We start from the raw sequence: 17,518 nt of genomic DNA, 5'->3' as shown, positions 1-17,518 counted from the left end.
GACATGAGAAAATGGGCAAATGAAAAGAATTTAAACTTTGTTTTCCAGGAGAAGGAAGATGGAGATTAAAAATGTCAAGAAGGTGATTGAAAATTTGATTAAAAAGCCTAAAGTGAGAAAATTATGTACAGAAAGAAGAAGCAAAAACTGGAATAACACGGGGGTGAGAATTGTATAGGAAGTGTATGTGGCATAAAGCATAAAGGTTTGATAAGAGAATTTACCTTTGTTCTCTCTCTACCATTAACATGCTTTATATCTTTCTGTTTGCTTGGATGCCTCCCTCCCTGTGCCCTCTGGTTCTCTTTCTATCTAACATAAAATAATTATACTAACATACTGTATAACTGAGGCAATCGATGCAGATTTTCTGTGATTCATCTACAAACGCAAAAGTTGCATTGCGGTATTGCTCATGTTAGATGGATGCAGGGTGGAAGGACAGCTGTGATGGCTACCACTGCATGTAGTCTTAATGCGATAAATTAGAATTTGTTCAATAGAGGGTATGCTTTGACTTGCAAATGCGTCTGCTTTAAGTGATGTTCAAGGGAAGAGGAAGTCACGTCATGTTTTTTACATAAATCTGTCAATTTCTGTTAACTATGTTCCAGACTGAGATCACACAGTCAAAGTCACCAAGTGGCCTTCCATTCAAGTCCCTTTTTCCAATCGAATTAGACAAACTGAATATAAACATATCTGCTTGATGTAAAAAGAAATGGGAACATGTGTCTAATGGTGAAGTTAAATAACTACAATCCTACAAAACTCTAAAACCAAATTTGACCTTTATAGAAATGTCTCCAGCTCTAGCGGAAACTAAGTACTAACTACACTTTGAAGGTTGTGTTTTCCTGAATGTGAGTTTAGACTGATGTCATGTCAAAACTAACTCACAAGTTATATCATTGTGATAAAAAATACAATTAAATGAAATGGAATGGCACAATACGTTACAATCCAGACAAAGCTAATAACGTTTTCTCCCTCCTGTCCTGGCTGATCATGACCTTTCAGGAATTAGTCACATCCTGCTATTAATGACAGTGTGTAGGGGGCTGGTGCCATGCAAAGAATGATGGGAATCAAAGTACACAGTTTTCAGGAAGGTGGCTCTATCAAGTCTTCAATCTTCTTTTCTGCTGCTCTTACAAGTGCAATGCACCATATGCTTGGTCAGGAAAGAAATGACACAGTGAGGTGTACACCATCACTCACTATCTTCATGTAAAGATGCTCTGTTATTCAACCTTTTTCTACATTTTCACACACACTTGCAATACATACTCCTGGCTCTAGCTGCCCATTGTTGGAATTGTGGTGAACATGAAAACAACTGAAGGCAAGCTTCTGCAAAAGCAAAGACAGACAACAATGGAGGCCAGAAACTTGTGTGTGTACGTGTGCACGCAGTCGACACAATGTTCTCACCTCTCTCTAAGGCGCTGTAGTCATAATTCAAACAAACGGCTATCCTGCACTGCATTGTGGGTAGGGAAGCATGAAGCGTGGAGGCGTTTTATGAGGGAGAAAAGAAAGGAGAGGATGACAGGAAGGATAAAGGTAAAGAAGTAAAGGTATGGGGTGGGATCTCTTTGTTCTTGCTCTGATATAATGTACAATTGCATTGTTTGAAGAAATTATATATTACATTCCCTGCATTCTTCTAAAGCACCTGAAGGTACTATGTGTGTGTAGATGTTGAGCATGGGTGGACCCAGTGGGAAAAATGGATTAAATTTTATCACAATAAAAAAGTGGGTAAGAGTGCAAGAAGGCTGGCAGATGGAAAACAAGGTACTGTACAATATGAGGATGTGATGGCTACAGAAGATAAAAACCGTGTCTGTGTGGGCACTGAGGTGTAATGTGAGGGCATATGAAACAGCTGTACTTTATCTGATGTGTCCATGCTTCACTGTAATCCAACCACAGCTACAGTATATGCCTCCCAGCATGAGTGATTCACATATGCAGTGATTTAAGTGTGACTACAACTGTACATATACAGTAACTGTGGTTTATCACATTGATCTCTGCTTCCCTGTCTCTCTTCACTATGAGCAAAAACCAGTACAGTAGCTGACTAGTGAATATTGTAAATTACCCTTTTCAGCATATATTATAGGCCTCAGGAAAAAAGGTTTAAATAGCAGTGAGACATATTGTCATTTATCAACTACATATATTTGTGTGTTGGATGTAAAGTTTTTGAGGTTTATTGCACAGTTGCTCGCTGTGTCGAGCTTGGGATACAAGTTGGGTGTGTTTTACTGCATCAGGCTGGTTGAGGCTGTCACTCACCACTCACTGTCACTCACATATGCACAAAAAGCTTTAACATATTTTCCTCCATATGTGTTTTTTTCAACAGTGCTACCTGAATACTTCTCAATGGTTCATAATGTAGTTGAGTTTTCATCTTTACATGAATAAGTGTGTGAATTGTTTGTTATGATTTCCAACTAGTTTGTATAAAATTAGCCCCTGAAGGTGGAAGACATTCTGTATTGAATTTAATTAGTTATATGCCACTTCTCATATATAGTGCACAAGAGAGTAAATATGTAGAATATGTGAATATTTGTTGTGTTATTGTGATTTAAAAACAATTAAATTTAAACATTTTTTTCTCAATTTGAAGACAGCTGAAAGAATGACCTGGGAAAGACTGTGTGAATGTTTTCAGAATTCATGTGTAATTACTAACTGGAGTGCTGCTGATTGTTGGTCGCAGCAAGGCAGCGACTCAGACAGTGTTAACACAGGCAGATTAGAAAGTACTACAAAAGCCAAATGATCAATTTAAGGCCTATGCTAGTGTTGCTTGTTAAAAAAAGTCACACGTAGATCATTATACTAATACCTTTTGACAGTAGTGGACCAAATAGGCAGTTACGTTAGCATGATTGAAATACTAAGAAATCATTTAACTGCCCACTCCAAAGACGGAAATCTATTCTTTGTGACTTTTTTCTTATTGTCTGTGGGGGCAGTGCTGCAAAGGATCAGTCAGTTTTCTGAGGATGTGGAGCCTTTTGACTGCTGTGTGCATGTGTGCAGAAAGCGCTCACCTCAAATGTGAAAGAGCTTATGTTAAAAAATTAGGCAATTCTATGGCATCTTGTTCCCCAAAATGTTCCCTGCTGAATTTGCTAAGGTCAAGAGCAGAAAAAGAGAGAAGTGTTTGATGCCAGTGACACCACAGTGTTGGACATTTGCAGCAGCGGTTAACATAATGACTTTCCTGACAAGGCAAAACAAGACAGGACACAACAAGACAAGACATGACAAGATTAGATTTTGGAAAATATGATTAGATAAAAGGGGATACAATATCCAGAATATGACAGATAAAACCATAAAACACAAAGCATATACAGGAATTTTGGAATTGTGCTTTCTTTCCATTTTAAATCTACATTTATCTTTATCATCTGTAGTTTGACTGACAAGTTGGGTTTAGGGGATTGACAGGACCAGCAGTCAGCAGAATGTATGAGGACAATGTACAAGTAGACACACAAACACCTACACACAGATGTGTGGCATATACCTGTCTCCTTAAGTTTGGGAAAGACTACAGTAATCATATTTGCCAGGTTCTTGGCAGTTTCAGCAAAGCAGTCAATCTGATAGCAGACTCTACAGGGTCCATGGGCATGTGTGTGTGTGTGTGTGTGTGTGTGTGTGTGTGTGTGTGTGTGTGTGTGTGTGTGTGTGCGTGTGTGTGTGCGTGTGTGTGTGTGTGTGTGTGTGTGTCAAAGAAGGCAGTAAATGGTGTACAATGCTATAGCCACTAGTCAGGCTGAAAGTGAACAGAGAAAAAGCCAGACCCTACTCTCTGAGAAGGGAGAGAGACATAGATCGAGCATGAGTGAGAGAGGCGAGGAGGCGGTGAGAGAGACAGAGGAGAAAATGAGAGCGAGCGGGAGAGAGACAAAGTGAGTTCGAGACATATGAGAAAATCAATGCTGTGTCCACCAGGGACAGAATGTCATGAAGGTTTTTTTACTCTGTGGTATAAATGAGGGTTGGAGCTTTTTACTGCAGGAGTCACCTTGTCTAATAGAGGGATGGATGGGGGATGGAGGGGGTAAGGAAAAAAGATGGAAGTTCTGAGGAAAATGTGGGAGAGAGGGAGTGAAATAGTTGGATGGAGCTGTGAATGGAGGGACAGTGAGAAAGGAGGGATGGATGGAGGGAAAATGAAGAATAGACATGGAGTGAATAACAAGGTATGCAGAGTAAAAAAACATGAAAAAACAGGGGACCAAAGAATTGAAAGAGAGAAAAGAGCTAAGAAGAATAGACGAAGGAAGACAAAAAAAGAGTGAAATCTTTTGAAGGATAGGGGATAAAGATGTGATGACATGAAGGAAAAGAACAAGAGGAAGATGGAGAAAAGAGGAAAAGGAAAGGGAGAAAAAAGAAGGGAAGGTTTAGGAAAGCAACACACATAAGAGGTGAAAAAAAGACAAGGAGAATGGGAGAGGAGAAGAAGGAGGTGGTGCTGTAAAACGCCAGAAAGAAGGAGGAAGAATTGAATGATCTTTATATGCCTGAGTCACTCCTAATTTTGGCACGACAAAAAAAAAAAAAGTAAAGTGATTCACTTTGTAGGTCAAAGCAATTTAGTGCAAAACATTTTAACATGGGCAGAGACAATTTTAACGTCAGATTTGATTGATGTGACTTTATAGCTTTGGCAGAAAAGGAGGCGCTGTAGTCCAGTAAGTCTGGTGTTAAAAAGGTAAGGGGCAGGGTGAAGCATTTGGGAGGGGATAGACTATATCCAGGGGGCAAAGTCTGGAAACTCATACTGAATTTCACCGACTCTACACTGAATCTACTCAGTGGGACCAGCAGAGGAGACTGTGGTTACACTGGCTAGTGCTCAGGTGTAAATGTGTGTTAAAAGAATGTGATGCAAGGAGCTGCTATAAAAAATAGCCTGCATGCTCAGCAAACTTTCCCTAAACGAACATTTAGGTTAAAGACATTAATATCAACATGTAAGGTGCTGCAGCATCATTCTCCTTTTTGCACTGTTGTGATGGGGTAGGGGGCGCAACATTTAGTTTGGACTGTGTCTGATGTGCGAAAGGAGAGTGGATTAGATGATCAGAAGCCAAACAAACTCAAAGGTTTGGAGCTTGGCCATGGGAACTAGCACTCACATACACGTACACGTTTATGCACACACACACACACACACACATATACACACAAACACACATCACAGTACATAGCAAAGAGTAGATGCACTTTAAGGTCCATTTAACCTGAGAGTAATAATCTTCTGTGGACTTTGGCAGCCATATTGAACTTACATCACACTTGGGAGAGGAAAGTAACTTGAACACATTTGCTTGTTGCCGACACTGAATTACTGATGTTGCAAGAATAGTGATAAATTCACAGGTTAGCCAATGAAAATGTGCTAGAAATACATTGATCTTACTAAACCACACATACCACACACAAACCACACACGAAGTCTGGCACACATAACTCTGTTTGTGATTGCTTCATTTTGATTTGACTTTGAAGTGAATTTTTTTGCTAAGTGTCTGTCTATGTAGGCCTAATCACTGGTGCGACAAAGCAGTAGTTTCATAAGGACGTGTAAAATATCATGACACTCCTACTACTAAACCCATCTCTAAGGCTACAAACACTGCCAACAAGGTGGGTCTTATGAGGTTGGATGCCAGTTAGCAGCAAAAAATAAACGTGTTGGTAGCTGGGAAAACCATGTCACTGTGAGGTTCATTCAGTGGGTTTTCTGCAGCCTTTTTTCCTACCACTTGTTCATCGGTAAATGGAGCTTAGCCAGTTTGTCAGGGAACTGCAGATGTTTCCATTTTCTGAGCAGTTAAAAAAATGTCTCATCCATGTTGACATAAAAGCTGAGGTTTAATCCATTCTTCAAATTCTAAACTGCAGCTATGAAAACAATCTCACTACAAGAATCAATTTAGTAGCTGTTCTGGAGTTGCCATTCATGATCTTCAATGGCGTAGTGGAATTAAACAAATTTTTTTTTTCATCTAGCACTAATCTAGTTGCTAAATATGCCAGATATACTTGGCATGCAAATGAAACTGCAATAGTTTGTTTTTTTCTGACCATGTCAGTTCTAGTGATGAACTAACATTAGGCACCTATAAGGATGGATCAATATCTTTTTGTAGATATGATGTTCTACTCAGTTTTTGTATCCCACCTTTGCATCTTTTCCCCTGACATGCAAGTCAGGACTGATAAAACACAAGCTTTAATTTACACAGAGAAGATTCATTAATTAGGCAAGTCTACTTTTCCATAGCGTTTTCCAAACCTAAACTGTTTTACACAACCAAAACCTTCTGCACTGTACTTAAAAAAAATCATTCTGTTCCTATTCTATCTCTAAATTGAATGTCCTCGCAGTGGGGACCGTGTTTACCCCCAAGAGCCTATCAAGTAGTTTCCTATGCAGCATCAAGCTGAATTGATCAGTCATTAATGATAAGAAGCATTGATTAGGCAGCATATTGATTACACTATTGGTGATTAGGACATCAAGAATAAATGACAGGAGGGTATTGAAGACCTAATGTGAGGGCAAAACCTCTCTGGACAAAAAAAAAAAAGGGGGGGGGGGGGGGGGTGCCAGAACAGGAGAAAGAAAATGATGAGGTGGGGGAGGAAAAATGAAGAGGATGATAAAGAGGGTGAGGTGGTGCAGGGCAATGCAAACAGCAGAAAAACCACGTGCAGGTGGAAAATGTGTTAGGGAGAATCATTCAGAAAATGCAGTACTTATGACAACATCTAAACCAAATGAGTGTTTCAGAATTAAACTGAATCTATCTACTATGATTTTCTCAAGTCCTATGTAAGGTTGTATGAAGGATGAAGGAAATGATAAGAGTAATTGTGCTTACAGGTTCTTGACACTGGTGATTCCTCTGAAAGCTTTCCTCGGAACTGCCTGAATCTGGTTCTCACTCAGGTCTCTGGAGGGAGCGAAAGAGAGAGAGATGAACAGACATAAAGTGAGAGACAGAAAGAGAGAGGGAGAAACAGAGGGAGACAACAACAGCAGACATTAGCTGAGGTATTCCAAGCAGTCTAAGATATATGGAGTCAAATGATAAACAAACCACAATATTTGATTTGTGTCAGACACACACACACACACACACACACACACACACACACACACACAAAGCCAATTACAGAACAAAGGCTGAGAAGTAAAAAGAGATGGAGAGAGGGAAAGGATGATATGACATTTATGATCAGTGGAACAATTTGGTCCAAAGAGCTTCAAAGACAAAAAGAACTATCAGAAATAGTGCTGGCATGAGTCCATCCACTGCCTTCAAGTGTGTGTGTGTGTGTGTGTGTGTGTGTGTGTGTGTGTTTAATGGAGAGGCAGTGGTGGGGAAAGAACAAGGAAAGTGGAAGACAGAATAAAAGAGCAGTGTGTGTATGTTTGTGTATTGACTATGTGTGTTTTGCATGTTTTTAAGGTAAAAGAATTTTTTTTTTTACTTAAACCCGCCAACAGCACAGCCTTCACCTGGCAGAACAATGAAGAAATCATATCTATTCTGAGAACCTCAAGAAAACACACACACATTCTCATACTTTGAATTTTTCTCCCTCTTAGTGGATCCTCTTTTTAGCACACACTCAGTGAACACATACAACAGCATCACCAAGTCTCTTTTTTCTTCCCGTCCTGTGCATGAGCCAAATGGTTTTTGACATGACACAACGGCCTGGCCTTAACTCTATTAAGGTTGTTTGTTGGGGAGAAGGCCTGGCAGGCAAACAGGGTTCAGAAGGCAAAATGTAATTAGGAAGAAAAAGAATGAGAGGTATGAAATATCAGACAAGCTAATCACTGTATATTCCTGCCAGTCAGGAACACACACATTGTACACACATGTGCTAGTAAAGTCAATCAGGGGCTGCACACAAACACATGACCACGCATGTTAGATGGTTGATGCACATGTGGATTATTACAAGAAAGCAACAGATCTCTGCCTGGACTTTTGTGTTTGACCTTGAAACACACACAAACATACGGACAGACACACACACACAGCATGAAAATCAGCCTGTGGAGAAAGGTAATTAGGCACCAACCATATTTCTAACATTTTCCTATCACAGAGTTAAAGAAATGTTGCATCTTTTAGTTCAGTTTTCACAGACAAATGTCACATACACACACATATGCAGCCACACACATACTGTAAACATACAAAACTCCAAACAGACATATTGTACATGCTTATGCTCTCTAATTTACACTGGCACACACATTTACTCCCACAAGAAGAAAATTGGTTGTGCATTATTCCTAGAGCCAATCAACTTTTATTAGTGCTGTGAATGTTAATTGGTGAGCCGTGCTCGGAAAACAGAAAACTCATTTCCTGAGACTAACAAGGTTTCATCGTTTTGGACATTCCCTTTTCAGCCCTGTGTTTTCTGGCTCATTCCTTTTGTTTGACAAAAGATGAGCGTTCCCCGTTTTCGCTCCTCAAGCCTTGATGGGAGAAGTATGTGCCTGGCATTGTATACTCTTTAGGCAAAGAAAATATGTGCCTTTATGTGCAATTTTGCTCAGCACTTGTGGTAATGAAGGAGCACTGAAAAGGCAAACATTTGACAGACAGGAAGGGTATTATGATATTTTAATGTGCAGCGCAGCCAGAAAATATTCCTCATGTTTACACTTCTTGTGTTGAAGGTTTTGACAATTTTTTGGTAGGGGTGAGGTTTTTCTGAAAGGGGTTTTCCTTTCTTTCTTATTCTCTCAGTTGTTTCCATGTTGATGTTGATAGAGCAAATAGGAAACAGATTAAAAGCAAAGCTGTTATCGCTCCCACATTCCCTTTATCTATCATTCTCTATTTTCTATCATTCTCTCTGCCTACCTATCTAAACCTTTTCCATAAATCTATTGTCTTTATCTCTATAATTTACATCATTTTCAAACCACTCTGTCCTTTATGATCTGTTGACAGAGCGCAGCAACAGCAGGAAAATGTGAACAGGGATTCGTTGGGTTTATATCAAAGTGCCTTGTGGTCACTGTTTCATTATTTGGTGCTTTAAAAATAAAAAACTGAAATAACTGACAGTAAAGACTAAGAAACATAAAAAAATCATCCAAGTCAAATAAAAGCCTGTATAACACTGTCTCTCTCTGTTGGCCTTCACAACTTCAGCAAAGTGACTGACACTCCACAGTTCAGGCTGCCATATTATAACTCATATGTCACCAGGGTTTAAATGAAGTTTTCGTCATATGCATGATTACTGGGTATCCATTTTGTAATCAGTTTTAGGATTAAGGGAATGTTTTTATGACCAGGCTGCATCCAGCTCTTCTTGTCTGGTTACCATTTTGTGAGATGTCAACACAAGATGGAGACCTCAATAACACGTTACTGGAAAGTAATTTTAAAAAATACATGTGATTTTAATGGCAGAATTCACCTTGTGCAAAAGAGATGTTTGCTATCCCTAAAAAGTGTTTAGCCTTTGATAAAGTCAGGCAGTCAATAGTACTTTAATTGTTTGTAGTAAATGATTAAATATGTCCATGTGCAACTTTTTTATGTCCAGACCCAAATGTCTTTTTAAGTTGACAGAGAAGAACATCCCATGTTGTAGGTTGTCCAATTTAAATGTCGATGAGAGGGATGGTCCCTGGTAAGAAATTTTTGCACAAAAAGTGACAAAAACATGAAAAAGTTGAATGTTTTATATGAAAAACGGTACGGCCAAGGTCACCAGAGACACAAATTCTAAAAATTTAAAGGCCTGAAATCACTTCACACAGTTCCTGAATAGGGATGAGCTCATCTTTCCAAGCATTAGTAGAAATTCCAATAAATGAATGTTTTTGCATATAACTGAGACCTGCCCACTTCAATCAGTGCAAAGTGCACAGACAAAACAGAACAAACACAGAAATTTGTTATGTGAATTAATCAAAACCATTCAAATTTTGGCAGAAAATCTTCATGTAGGACTCCAAAGTAATTGAGCAAACAGACTTTCGGGACCTTTAAAATTCAGATACTTCTGGCAGCCATTTGGCACAGTTCTGATTTGACCTTATGTACAGGAAGATATTATCAGGAAGTTTTATCCTTATCATAATGTAACATAGTGGCCCTGCGATGGACTGGTGACCTGTCCAGGGTGTACCCCTGCCTTTCACCCAAAGAGAACTGGGATAGGATCCAGCAGATCCCTATGACCCTGGTTAAGGAATAAGCAGGTATAGGTAATGAATGAATAATGAAACATAACTTATATACACATTCAACATTCAGACATTATGTCTTCATGTTGTCTGATGTCCTCTCATCTCTCTGTGAGTCATCCCTTCTGACCTTTCAGTAAAGAGAAGGCCATCACCAACTAGAGATGGGCATGTGATCCTTGGAAAGGACACTCATAACAGACTAACTGCACAAACACACATACAGTACAGATGCACACACAGGGTTCATTCTCATAGCAGGATAGTTTGCACAATGTACATATAATTTCAGTTATTGGATTCAGCCTTTTTGGTCTGCTTGTATAGCCACAGCATTTTTGGAGCAGGCAATTAATCTCCAAAAATTCTATTAAAGAGATGGATGGCTGTTTGAATTATACATCAGTTCTATTAGGATGACAAATTCTGTAAATGATATGATACTGATTATGAAAACAACTGCATATCTTTTGAGGAATTGAAGGATCTCTGGAGCTGGATAGAGACAAGTTCACAGAAGTGATGTTTAGTATCTATGGGCACATGAAGAAATGAAGAAGAGAATGAGGGAGAAAAATAGAAGTGTAGCAACAAATACCAGCAGCTGAAGAAAAACAGTCTTCTGTTATCCATTCCATGTTTGTCATGGCTTCCTAAGAAGTGATTGGATTTTGACCAAATGTCTTACAGACCATCCCCCTTTTACCACAAAGACCCCCCACCCGCCATTGGTTAGTTTCCCCAGCCAAGGTCTTTCCTCTCTGCTCATTGTGACTCTCTGTGGCCCCTGGAAGTCTGGAGGGATCAAGAATGACAGCATGATCCAAGATCGTCATTGGCTGGGGTGGTGGTTGTGTTAGTGTGTGAGGGTGTCACCAATGTGTGCGTGTGTGTGTGTGTGCGCTCCCAGCTAACACCTACTCCATAATAAGTTCCATTATTCATGTGAGGAGACCAAGAGCACTTGCCAGGACACTCTTTGTCATTTTGGATATTACTGTTAACCCTTTAAAACCCTGTAGTGCCCAAATTAAGAAAAAATTAGCAAAACAATTTTTGACCTTTCAGATATTGTTTTAGGAGGCCTCTGATGTAGAAATGAAAGCTTTTCTCAATTTTTTTACATTTTAGTAAGTTTTTAGGGACACCTTGTCACGTTGCAACGTTGGGCCTAGTTGGGAGCAGAATTTCTGTATTTGTACTCACTTTGTCTGAACAGATATACAGAACATTTAAGCATTCATTTGCAGGGTTGACTGCTTACTTAGCCCCACAACAGTAAATATCATGAGTAATAATCTTGGGTCTTATATTGTAGTAGATAAACTGAAAGAATAGACAGGATGGTAGGTCAAAGTATTATCATTTCAATGCAAATGCAAAATTCCACTACATTCAAACAATACTGTCTGGCTGGCCTATTACGCTCACATGCATCCCCCCACAGCACTTACAGGTTCACATTCAAGACCATTCACACCTGTCCCCGAACAATGCAACAGGCATCCCTCCAAAACATCCAGAACATTCAGATCCTGTTTTTCTATCTCCTAATGCAAGCTGCTACTTGGGCAACACTCATAAAAACAATCTCAGGATCATTTAAGTTAAAAAACAAAAACCTACAAAGATACAGGGAGTTTCGGATACTGCTTTAGATGATGTTGTTTCAAATACCACATACAATTTATTCCTGTGTTTAATTATGGTCTAAGCTAAACTAAAAAACATTTAACAGAAAAGCACATTTAGAAGTTAGTTACAATGAACCATCTAACACTTTAAATTGCTACTACAATTATTTTCAATGCAGTTATGTGATGTGTAAGGTGCACAGGCTATTTTGGTGCACAACATGACCGGACCTATAAACACTTCTTCTATCCAATAGCATTGTGAGGACAAACAATAGGACCCATTAACTATGTAAATGTGGTCTTGAGAAAAAAAAACATTTGCAGGCCATTTTTTAGAATTGTTAAAAGTGATGTTGAAATATTTCAACACTGGTAATTGCAGGGTTAAGACATACAGAACATACACAGAGAAACACACACTATGGGCAGGTGATTGACAATAGATAATGCTCACGCAAACAGACATATAAAAACATATTAAAGCAGGAAAATGCATGTCCTTCATGCACATAGACCAAATAAACTTTTCTCCGACAGTATCTCACTCTATATTTTTATGTGTAAAATTAGATACCAGATATTAGATGGATCCCCCGCTTAGGGTCATTCAGATATGAGCTAGGCTCGCTGAGCCCTGAACCATTAACCCGCAAACAGGGGAGTAGAAGCAGGCCTGTTATGGCTTTGTGTCAAATGGCATTACAGAATGCCTCAGTTAGACACAGATGACAAAGAGGGCAGCAAAGGTGTGCATCCATGTGTCAGGTAGAATTTGTGTGTCTTTGTGTGGGAAAAAAAATGCAGCCAAGTCAGAGGGATGGCTGACAGTTTTTTATAGTATGCATCTTTGTACGTGTTTCTGTGAGTACCTTTTATTAAAAGGAGGGTGACGGTGGAAAAATGAAAGAGAGATGACCCTTGGCTGGGCTCCAAAGAAGAGATGAAAAACAGAGAGGAGAGGGAAATTCAGGGAGAGGAAGAAAATGAATAGAGAAGGAAGACAGGGGTGGCACAACTTCTTTTCTTTTTGAAACCTGAGATCTTCAGCGGTTAGCTCAAGCCTCTCGCTTTTCTTCTCTGTCTCTCTTCTCTTCTCTCACTTTCTTTTCCCACCTCTCCCACTATCTCACATTCTCTCTCTCTCTCTCTGTCTGTCTCTTTTTCTCTCCCTTGGGGGCTGTAACTGCATTTAATATTGTTCCATAAAGAGTAATAAATATCGACTGCTGGCTAGCTCATATTCTCCTTGTTTTTTTAAGGCACTGAACTGTAGGGTAAGACCAAAGTCATGCAGCAAGTATTACAGTGCTTACTGCCTGTACTGTGGAAGCAATTCAATATCTTCTGGTATCTGTAACCTTTGGGACTATTAGAGTGTCCTTTATGTCTGTTTAACTTATTGTTAAGCGCTGCCTTTAAGTCAGAATTCATGTATGCTATATTTTTAACTACACAGAATAAATTGTTGAAATTTCTTCCTGTAGCTGTCAAAGCAAAATAACTCAACTTCTATTCATGTTATGACTGGAAGTGCTGAAAATTCCTGTTAAAGCCTTTTCCTCACCATTTGTCACATACATACATTAAAAAAAATGAGCTTACTAGACATGGATTTTTTATTATTTATATGATCAAACTAATGTGGATTTATATTGTTAAATCTCTGAGTAGAAATAACTCTAACTCAGCCTGTGTATAATACGCAATTATCTTATTGGGCCAGTTAAAAAGTAATTATTATTCTGGGAAAACGTACTGACTAAATGTTGCATCTTGGCAATGTCACAGACATATAGCTCCATGCATTCAAAACTGGAACTTTCCCATTACAACCACAGTCTTTAAGTCTTGGCTCAGAGGCTTACCGCCTAAATGAGTCAGACTTGTGCCAACATACTGGCAGTGCATTATAGACAGTAGGACTGCAGTCTGGGACTGTATGCTGGAGATTTTTATTTTGATATGCAAATGTTTCGCAGCTAACACAATTTCCTTTTTTTTTCAGCTTAGAAAGTAAGTACCCGAGGTTTCGCATTTTCAGCCTTCATTCTGTTACATTTCTCCTCCTCTTAAAGGGATAGTTTGACATTTTGGGAAATACATTTATTTGCTTTCTTTTGGACAGAGCCAGGTTTGTGGTTTCCCCCTTTGTCTTAAAGCCTTCACACAAAGCTAAGCTACGTGGTTGCTGACTGTAGCTGTATGTTTAATGGACACATATGAGAGTGGTATTGATTTTCTCGTCTAACTCTGCAAGAAAGACAAAATGCACTTTTAAAAAACCATTACTCTAAGTTGTTAGTGTACATTTTGTCCAAACTGCAAGTGTTCCCATAATGCACGCACTTTACGTAAGACAATAAAAGTAATTCTTCTGCAACTGGAAATGATACAGTAAAACAAAAATATTTCTCATCAGACAACTACAATCATGCCTTCATACTATGACCTCTGTATCCTGGCACATACTATGCTCTTCCTTCCATATTTCTCCCCCTCTACTTTCTCCTTCCAGTCTTTGTAATTCTTCAGCAGACTCAGTGCCCTTGCTTCATCTTGTAACCCCCACCAATCCCTCCTTCCCTATTCAACCCCCCCCCCACACCACCACCACCACCACATCCACCCCCACTACTCCACTCCCTGTGATTTAATTAAGTGAGCGCTTTATGAATAAAAATATTGCCCCCGCTATTGATCATGGTGGACAGAAGGCTGGCGGCCCAGCCTGGCTGCGACAGCACAGGGCAGGACAGCCTCTCTCCTAACTTGGTCCATTACACTCATCTAAGTAAGTGTGTGTAGGTGTCTGTGTTTGTGGACAGGTGTGTGTCTACAAGTGACATTGTGTAAGACTGTGCATTGGTGTGTGTGTGTGTATGTAGAGATTTTTTTTTGCCAGTTTGTGTTTGCGAATGAAACAGCCATCAGGGAGCTGTAGCATCTAAATCAAACTAAGCGATCTCAAAAGCTCCCATGGGCCCTTGCAAATCCTTCATTAAGAAGGCACACACACACGCCAACATAGACACACACATATGGACACATTCCTCAGAAGCCTCCTTTGATACATACACTGCATCAGCATTATAAATGGACATTGTCTGCACTTTTCGTCCCCCTCCCCCCTCTGTCTCTCCCCTGCTCTTTCCCCTCCTCTAACCATCGCTCTCCGTAAGGCTGTAAGTATCTATTATGTTTTGTCGATACTGTAATTAAATTGGACAGCTTAATGCAATTCTCTGTGATCCATAGTCCTTTATGGATATAAAAGCTTTTCTGGCTCCATGCCCAAAAGACGTCCAACAAATTTAGATGAGCTACTATCAGAAAAAAAAAATAGTTGGAGAGGTTATGGCAGCGGGGCGCACACATGGTCATTTGTTATTGGCTAATTCACTTTAATGTCCCTGACGCCATTTTGTTTTAATACATTTTCTTATTTGAATTGTCATCCACTGGACTAAGTGATATTACTATTCTGCCTCTCTTTCCTTTTTTTTCTTGTTAGCTCTTCCTTGTCTTCTAGTGCTTTAGCTAAGCGATATTGCAGACTCTTAGGGACATTTATGACACTAATAAAACTTCAGCAGCAGAGGATCAAGAGGCAACATTAGAATGGACACAGAAAGGAGAGCTAGATGAAGGGAAAGGAGGATGGATTAACAGACCAGGAGAGAAAAAATAGAAACAGATTGTGATAGATGGAGGGATAGCTAGACTGGAGGCAGAACCTGGAAAGCCATTTCTTCTTTTCCTCATCAATTTCAGCAGGTTTTATGAAACTCAACCTAACTGTGAACACACTTACCTTTAATGAAATAAATACATACATACTATTGCAAAAATCAAAAATTCAGTTGTAATGTATCCATTTCAAGAAAAAAAATGAAATGAATCACTTTAACTTGTATTTTACTATAGTCATTTCTGAAATTAGCAATTATGTGAAAGATTAAACCCTTGTTTTTGAGCTCTGTTATTCTTGGCTTATCCTGTGTATAATGAGAGGCTAAGAAGCTGAGGAATTTTCTTCATTCACAGAGGATTTTCTAATCCTTCAATTACAATTAAGACAAGAAAATGGGTTTTATCAAAAGAACAAGGATATCACGCTGTTCTGTAACTTTAGCAAGACACAATATCTGCTAACAACCAGGGATTTAGGTGATTTCTTCATCTTTTAAAACTTGACAAAAATATTGTCAGTCATTTGATATATATATATATATATGGACATACAGTATATATGTGTAGTCTTTTTAATTACACTGATGAGGTGTGCTTAGTAATCATGATTGATGACTTTTCATTACAAGTATGATTTTTGTAATAAAGTCTCATTAACAGAGGAAACATGCTGATATTTGATGACACTTATGCACGTACACAGGTACTGACACTTAACTGGCACACAGCACACAGTGTAATGGACCTGCATTCATATGATGAACTGATAATGGCTTCTCACATGTGAACTGAACGATCCTCAGTGAGAAAGGAATTTGAGGTATTATGGGTGTTGGGGGAATTAAGCCAGAGATTTGTCCATTTTGAGAATGGCCAAAGCTCCATGACTAAATGGATTTGTTCCTGGGCAAATTGTTCAACAAACATACAGCTATTTGAGAGCCCCTTAATCCAGACAGCTGTCCAAACCTATAATTTGATATGCCCATCAGACCTGTAGCTTATCTGAAGCTATATTAATAAAAAAGGATGACACAAATTAGGCTGAAAAGCACAATTTACCTGCAGAACATCATTTTAGCAGATGTAAATGCTGCTATTAGCTTAATAATTAAACCTGTTGCTGTGTTTGGTAAATGGCTGGGAAAGCCTTTAAATTAGATGGTGAACTGCATTAATATGCAGGGACAGAAGATGGGTGCCATATAGGCTTTTCATTAGACAGGATAAACTCAGCAACTCCCTGGTTTACTCTTTACTGCATGGCTGAATTGACATTAATATCACTGAAGGAAAGATGTATGGGTTTTGAAGAAGATGGGTTGTTAGAGAGTTTATAAGGAAAGGGAAGCCACAAAGATTCAAACAGAAGACAAGCGACGAATGGAGGTGAGCTGAAGTAATGAGAAGGCTGGCAGGTGATGGTGGGAAAGAGATGACAGGTGAAGGGAGGAGAAGTGGTGAGGAGGTAAAAAAGGAAGGATTTGATGGTCTAAGAAGGAATACTTAGTCATTGAGCAGACTAAAGGGCAAATAAAAAGAAAGTTAGTTCTCAGTACAGAAGAAAAAGGAGGGAGGTGACTGAGGAATAAAGAAGCTGACTGTGGAGTTTTGCCTTTACAAGCATCTGGGGAGCACCTCAGCACCTATAAATAATACACCACAAATTAGCAGATTGGACAGAAGAGGACTATTGAAAGTATATGTGTACATGTATGTGTGTGTATGTATGTACGTGTATCTGTGTGTGTACTCTGCAGACAGGAAGTTCGTCTCTCAATGTGCATGAATGGAAGTGGTTAGGTTTTGGGTCTGTGTCCATATTAAACACAATGTTCTGTACATCCTTGTACAGTGTGTATCTCTGAAAATGTCATGCTGTGTATATGTGTGTATATGTGTG

The 17,518-nt window shown here is 39.1% G+C and overlaps 1 protein-coding gene across 1 annotated transcript in view; it reads right to left on the bottom strand.

Moving 5' to 3' along the window:
• slit3 (slit homolog 3 (Drosophila)) overlaps positions 1–17,518 on the bottom strand; it is a 212,868-nt gene that overhangs the window by 89,347 nt on the left and 106,003 nt on the right. The window contains exon 5 of the mRNA XM_026330723.1: positions 6,936–7,007. Within this exon, the coding sequence (XP_026186508.1) occupies positions 6,936–7,007 (72 nt within the window). The remainder of the gene's footprint in view (positions 1–6,935; positions 7,008–17,518) is intronic.

The sequence above is a fragment of the Mastacembelus armatus genome, chromosome 10 (assembly GCF_900324485.2).
Source record: "Mastacembelus armatus chromosome 10, fMasArm1.2, whole genome shotgun sequence".
Classification (NCBI taxonomy): Eukaryota; Metazoa; Chordata; class Actinopteri; order Synbranchiformes; family Mastacembelidae; genus Mastacembelus; species Mastacembelus armatus.
Note: the sequence above shows the minus strand (reverse complement) of the source record. Positions and strands in the feature narration are given on the sequence as shown.